General features: G+C 41.2%; 1 protein-coding gene across 1 annotated transcript; it reads right to left on the bottom strand.

The window, feature by feature from the left end:
• Positions 1 to 2,169: 2,169 nt before the first annotated feature.
• On the bottom strand, positions 2,170 to 4,263 carry msx2b (muscle segment homeobox 2b). Its single transcript, XM_086307524.1, has 2 exons — positions 3,764 to 4,263; positions 2,170 to 3,453 (listed from the first exon to the last, which is right to left on the bottom strand). Exons 1-2 carry the CDS (start codon positions 4,149 to 4,151, stop codon positions 3,002 to 3,004), a joined length of 840 nt encoding a protein of 279 aa, XP_086163650.1. The 5' UTR covers positions 4,152 to 4,263; the 3' UTR covers positions 2,170 to 3,001.
• Between the last annotated feature and the right edge of the window lie 2,918 nt (positions 4,264 to 7,181).

The raw sequence follows: 7,181 nt of genomic DNA, 5'->3' as shown, positions 1-7,181 counted from the left end.
TCACACATCACATGGACACACACTAATAACAGAATTCTCGTGCATGTGTCCTTGTCTCTACATGGAAGCTCACCGAGCCTTTCTCGTTGTTTGTGGGCGTCACTGCCTATGGCTTTAATAGTATTTGCACAAAAGAGAATACACCATTGCGAAGTGAGAATCTTCAATGCTGTTTTTTTAATATTATTATTGCTTTGCAATTATTATGAATCCTGTGAAAAGCACATTTACATGTCTCAAACATGCAGGGCAGTTTGTCCAGCTGTGAGCTGCTGGTTCCAGTCTTTCTGGCTTATTCTTAGAAAACATTTTTCTACCCCACCAAGCATTATAGGTTGTTGTGTTCAGTTTGTCCTGACACGTTAACTGTTGGTGTCCCCAGCTTACCTTAAAGGCAAAGAATACATGTGATGAAGCAGAATTATACAGATTGAGCAAACTTGGGTGATCTAATGAACTGAAAACAGCACCGTACTAGAGTTTTGGGTTTTTTTAATTCCACATCTCTACATCCCTAAGGAAAGGAGTCCAAAAGCTGTGGGCCACCACAAAAGTTTTACTGTTCCTTGATTCATTAAAAAAGCAATCACCTGTACCTGTAAGTGTGTATATTTATGCAGTTATTTTATAAGTGAATTAGATATTCCAAAACCTTGTTTTCAGAGAAGTACAGCAAATGATTCTCCATGGACATTCAATGCTTGTTCAGTATAGTCTCTAAACATGTCACTGGTAATACTTCCCAACTTGGTGACTGTATTTTCATGTGGTGTTGCAGTTTGCTGTATAAAACTGTACTTTATGCATATTTAGGTTGCAATGTGACCTTCTTATACTTGGTTTTTTCCCCATGCTGCTGTGTTACAAACAGCCACCAGAGGAGGCAGGAGACATGCACAAGACCTGGAACCAGAGACTCTCTTAATCACATGTTGTCTTTAAGTAACAAACAAAACCGCAAATATGCCCAATCATTGTCAGATGAACATCAACTAAAAAAGATGAAAAGCAATCGCCAGTCCTAATGACAACCTTCCAAACTAAAGGACCGGCAATTATGAATTCTCCGCCACTAAAATGCAACACTCCTCCAGCAATTAGTACAAACATGACGTTTCACAAGTGATTCTGAGTCTCTCCTGACAATCTGCTCTTCATTAAGCTGATTGCTTGCTTGTGTAAACTACTTCTTTGGTTGCCACTTCCCCTTAGACTGTCTGCCTCGCCTCACAGCCTTGTTCTGATTAAAGAGGAACCTCATAAAAACACCACTGCCTATAAACGATTTCCTCATTACATCAAAGTCACACGGAAGTTGTAAGCTGCTTTTACAATTGCAACAACGCAGAGGACCCACACACCATCACAGTCACTCTATAAAACATGGCACTAAGGTGGACGGGTCTGGTAAAAAGTGGCTAATTCAAGCCTAACTCAGCAGTGATCGGTCACATTAAGTTTATTAAGGCACCAAGTAGGATAAGAGCCGTAACATATAAGAGAGCTACTCAGCTAGATAAGTCATAAATGAGTGATATAGCTAATATAATTTTGACATTCGACACCTCGTCCATAACGACACAGAAAGTTTACCATTGATTGTTTCAACAAAAATATTGCAGCTATTTCTGGTGAGCTCCAGAAATGTAAAATCAATATGACATAAAGGAAAATGAAAGGCAACAACTACAGATCCTTAACTCGCAACTCCCAAAACTTGTGTTTTTATGCTACTGTTGTGAAACTTAAAAGCCTCATTATCGGTCATCAGTGCACCGTCATGGTCAAAACAACACATAATTCTTGAAAATCCATCTGAGCTTTATAACGGGAAAGAAAAGTTTGACAAATGCGGTAAGAGACAGCTCAGTCATAACGGGAACTCTCTGTGAAGTTGGATAATTTATGGGTGTCATTTATGGTTTGTCAAACATTGCCTTGAACTGACCACTGTCTGATGGGAAACACAGACATGGGATTAAACCACACAAACACACACACACACACAGAAAGCAGCTGTAGCTGAAAAGTGCTGAAGAAGAAGAGCAACACAGCTATTGGGTTTAACTTACATACCGCTTGATTTTTTTGAGATATGTTGAGTGAACGCTGCACATGTTTAAATTTTGCTACTTTTTTTTTAAGACATAAAATTGAATGTCATTTAAAGGAAACAGTCTGTGAGCCTTTAATAGTTTGGTTCATATAAATGAAAAAAAATATATATATATATATAAACTGCATAGCACACTGCAGGCCCTTTCAAAGGGAGAAGAACAATATAAATACATACTCGGTTAGAAATTTTGTACCATGTTCTCATAATCATAAATACACAATTCATACATTTCCAGCATTGCATTTTAAAGAGAATAAATATGTCTATGCTCTGTAAATGTCTCGTAAAGAAATTAGGGTGTAATGAAAATACTTTTATTGCTACAAGAGAAAACATCAACAAAACTGTAATTACAATAGCATACAGTTAGAGGGATGAATCTTACTGCTAAAAAGACACAAATAACCTGAATTTGAATTTCAAAAAGATTGAAAAAATTCTTTTAAAAAGACAAAAAGTTGCCTGAGTTGCTGAAAGACCCACTCATCCATGCAAAGTGTCTTGAGTTTAAGGCCCCAGGTGCTTTATCTGTTAAGTAGTAAGACTTAATTGGAAAGTCTGCATTATGATTCCCAGTGCAAGTCCTCGCCCTGCTCAATTATTGCAGAAGTAAACAACTGAAGGTTATAAAGAGCTGGACAGTAACACCCCTCCTCATAAAGACAAGTCGTGTAAACAGGCAGTCCAAAAGGGGCAAGAGAGGAAGTTTCTCTTATCCTCACTGTTGGGAAAATAGATCTTTAAACAGATTCTGAAGTGCTCAGAAAGTTATTACAAACACTTCTTGTGCAGTTGAAACTGTACATTATACATAGAGATTTTTGAGCACATTTCCTCCGTGTTCATTTTTTTGGAATCCTTTAGTCGCTGATATTTCCATTTTTATAAGTGGTACATGCTGTAGCCCAAAGGAGCAGCGTACACTCCTAAAGGGGAAATGGGCAGGAAGGGTCTGTGGTGGTGATATGCAGAGGAGTATGACTGTCCATATAGTGACATGGCACCCAGTGACAGTGGTAACCTAAAGCCAGGGTGTAAAGCTCCAGCAGCAACGGCTGCCACTGCAGCCGTCTTGGCATCAGCAGCCATCTTGAGTTTCTCCAGCTCGGCCTCCTGGAGCCTCTTGGCTTTGGCTCGGCGATTCTGGAACCAGATCTTCACCTGAGTCTCTGTGAGAGTTAAGGAGGAGGAGAACTCGGCTCGCTCGGCGATGGACAGGTATTGCTTCTGCCTGAATTTCCTCTCCAGAGCGAGGAGCTGGGATGTGGTGAAGGGTGTGCGGGGCTTCCTGTTGGTCTTGTGTTTCCTCAGCTGGCAGGCAGGACTGAGGTGACCTGGGAAAAGAAACAATTAGGATTTAAGAAGGGTCATTAAATCATTTGATTATCTCAAAATTTGATTTGAATGTAAAAACTGAGTAGTTGGCTACAGCCTACCAACCCCAGCCAGATAAATAATACTATTTACACTCTAGCCTTACTTTTCAGTAAACAACCAATTAACAGAATGTGTCTTTGCAGCACAGCTTACAGAGAATTACTTTCCAGTATTTAGGAAAAAAACTGAAAACATCTGCAGGATACTGAATAATGAAATTAGCTATAAATAAGTTTCATGGCGTTTAATATGAGAGGAGAAACTTACGAGGTTGTGTGGAAAAGGCGCTGGTAGTAACCCACGGTGCGCAGTCCTCTGACTCTGATGTTTCAGACTTCACTGGCGACGAGGGGGCAGCAGTTAAGCTCTTTTGGCTTCCCCCGGGAGGGGTGCACGTCTCCCGGCTCACATACAAGGAGTTTAACCCCGTCGGGGACAAAGCCACCGAACTTTCCTTCGGTGTAAAGCAGGCGGACTCTCCACTCCGGCTGTGCGTCTTTCTCCCGGACATGAGCGCCTCCACGCTGAAGGGGTGATGCCGACGCACCACGGGAGATGCCTTCTCTTCCCCCGACTCCTCTGTCAAGTCCGCACGGCTGCTGTCCTCCTCGGAAGAACTGCATCCCAAGTCGTTAAAACTCTCCTTGGAGGCCATCTCTCTCCTCCGGGTCTCCTCCGTAAAACAGGTGAACTCCACGGAGACGAAGCAGTAAGTTTACCCAGGTGTAACTCACTCCTACGAGCGTACTGTTCAGCTGTCAAGTTGTAGTGTGAGAGCGAGTATGTAGACTCGGCACGTTGACACGGCTCAACTTAGACCAATCACAGCAGCCCAAAATGTTTATGGGCGACCACGTGCTGCTTTCAGGGACAACATAGAAAACTCATATTACTTGGTTATATTTGCGCAAATAACGATTATGATTATTAGTAGGAGGTGGTAGTTAGTCATCTGAAAGGGGCAAATTCCCAAATGAAGTTAAAACACGTTTTTCTTCTTTTTTCAGGTTTTATTTAATTTCGAAGAATCAGAAGCTTGAATTTTCTCTTATCTGTTGTTTGCTAACCGCCGTTTATTTGTTAAAGTGAATTTTTCCACATTGCCTGCAAAAACAATAGCTCTGCAGCATTATCACATGTTAAGCTTCAGTAATGGATTAGCTCTAACTCTAACCTCATGAGAGTGCATGTGTAAACACGGGCCCTATGCAGATAATTATGGAGAGTTATACCCGGAGATGAAACACTGATCCCTTTCTTCTTCATCTCTCTCGCTCTCTGCTTTGTTTGATGTTCTTTATATTGGGACTTTCCGCTGTATCCGACATTTCTGTTGTGTGGTATGTAAGTCCGGCATTTATAGAAACGTGTCACATTGAGATTTCTGAGGATGTTACTTAATTGCATGGCCGATTTACTGATGCTAAAACCTTAGCAAAGTCCAGCTTGGGTGTGAGGCGCGACTGGACACAAATTAGATTAGACTTTCACGTGTTTCTCTCCGTGTCTGTGACCGACACGTTCGTCTTCCTGGCCTAAGATTTGATCCCATTCATTCTGCAAATTAGACATGAAGTAACTCATTGTCAAAGTCTGTGAAGAAACTCAGTGGGATTTTTCTATTGAGAATTTGATGTTTTACCAGTCCATGAGTCCCAGTGGAGAACTTTACACTTGTTCCAGACATTTATCTGAAAACTCTGTCTGACTGTCCTGATGGTGGTTAGCTTAAAGAATGGCCCACTTATCTTATGATCATTTTTCCCACAGGCGTGCCTGCATCAGTTATTTATTATTTCTCAACTACTTGCACATATTTAACACTCAACAGTCCTACCACTAAATGATATGTGCTATTTTGTATCACATTGATTCAGCATACTCGCTATATCTAGGCTTTGGAAGCAGTGCCATGACGGCCAGTGGAGAGCTGTGGGAATAAGTTACATTTTTCATTATTTTTTATCATACTCGCTCTTGCATCTTTAAATGCTCTTGCCCAAAAAGCTCTGTCTGCCCAGACCGGTCAGATAGTTCAGCAACAGAAAAAATGAGTTATAACAGATAGCATACAGATTTTTGAGCTGTTTTGTTTCAGGGTTTGGACTCACAAACCGTGTGCAGCGTCATCATTACTGCTTTCAAGTTTACTTGAACTGTGACCACATCTTCCTCCACTGGGGCAAGAGCTGAAAGTGCCATTTGTCTATCTGTCAGCAAGATTTTACAAAACCTACCAAACCCAATTTCATGAAACTTCACACACACACCGGGCCCGTGGGAAGGCGATCAAACCCAAGAGTAACGTTAAGCCATTGCTGGAGACATTATCATCAAAAAAGGTAGTTCACTGAGTGTTCAGGTCTTTAGGAGCTAGTAGCGGTAAATAAAAACACTTGTGTTCAGTCTTGCAGGCAACAACACAACATTTATTGTTTTTCACTCGTGGATGAGGCACGAAAAGCAGCTCTGCAGAGTAAATACAAATGGAAAACTGTAGGGCTGCTGCTCATTCTTTCTTTAGAGGGGTCTCAAACTAGCTCCTGGTGGGTGTTATGCCAGTGTGTTCCTGACACATTCACGGAAGAAAAGCCTAGACTACAAACAAGGGTGTTTTAAGCAGTTCAGCTGCGCTGTTTTCTGTGGGAGAGAATAACTGCGTTTGGCATACCCTTTGGGCTTTGTATGCCCAAAGGGTATGCCAAAAAAAGAACAAAAAAAAAGAAAAAACAACTATATAATACATTAAAATAGAGTGGGAAAACACCAGAAAGCTTATAGGCACTTTTCAGTACACAAAGTGCTTTAAAAGAAAAAGGCACTTCTTTTTCAAACATCCCTGGGGAGGGATTAATAAACAGCAAATAAAATAATTTATTTCAGCACTTTTACGTGTAGCTAGCAGGCTTGACTAGCTTGTATGTCAGCCTTGTGGAACAGGACTCTGTTCCCAGGAGGTTGCTGCTGCTGTCTTATTAAAGTTGGGTTATTTCACAGACAATCAGAGGTTTGTGAAGGCGCCAGTGAGCGGCCAGATGAAAGGGCCGACTCCTCAGGGGAGAAACTGTTGCCTTTTTTGCAGGATCCACCTCCTTCCTCCTCCACCTCTCTCTCTCTCTCTCTCTCTTTGCCCTGCAGGCACCTTGTCATTCAGTCATATAACTCATTCTTGGCTCACTGTCGTTGGCATGTTACCTCCTTTTGTATCTCAAATCTTCCCTCTAACTCTCTTTAATGCTTCATAATGTTTCATTGCATCTATTTCTTTCTGTCTTTCTTCTCACATTCTGCCCATTGTGCATTTCTTCGCTTCCTTCTTGCTATATTTGGTCTCACTTTCAGTATAAAAACCTCAGATGTAAAGACCGCACCTCCATGCAACACATGAGAAATTGCTGAAAGAGGCAGTATTCTAGCTGCATGAGTTGGGCACACCACATAGTTAAATCCTTGTTGGTTTGTGTATCAATCTATCTTTCAACCTGGCTTAAAGAAGTAATTGATTTGTAATAAAGGAACCACTGGCACTAATCAAATCAATTATTTAATTACAAGTACTGGAAAAATATGACCCATGTGACAGCTGTACAAGCTGCATCCTGTCACACTCCACCCAGACAAAGTAATATCAGCTGTTAAGTGATAATCTTTTATATGTGCTTTGCATTAGCAAATTTATGGGCTA

Source organism: Aulonocara sp. 'chitande type north' Nkhata Bay, linkage group LG10 (assembly GCF_057382095.1).
Source record: "Aulonocara sp. 'chitande type north' Nkhata Bay isolate Kocher_YH1m ecotype deep benthic linkage group LG10, A_spYH_male_GT1.1, whole genome shotgun sequence".
NCBI classification, from domain to species: Eukaryota; Metazoa; Chordata; class Actinopteri; order Cichliformes; family Cichlidae; genus Aulonocara; species Aulonocara sp. 'chitande type north' Nkhata Bay.
Note: the sequence above shows the minus strand (reverse complement) of the source record. Positions and strands in the feature narration are given on the sequence as shown.

Bases quoted from the DNA above. Each gene is read 5' to 3' on its own strand.
- msx2b (XM_086307524.1), bottom strand. From the start codon at position 4,151: ATGGCCTCCAAGGAGAGTTTTAACGACTTGGGATGCAGTTCTTCCGAG. The intron at 3,454-3,763 runs GTAAGTTTCTCC...TTCTTTTCCCAG, and splicing joins CGCCTTTTCCACACAACCTC to GTCACCTCAGTCCTGCCTGC.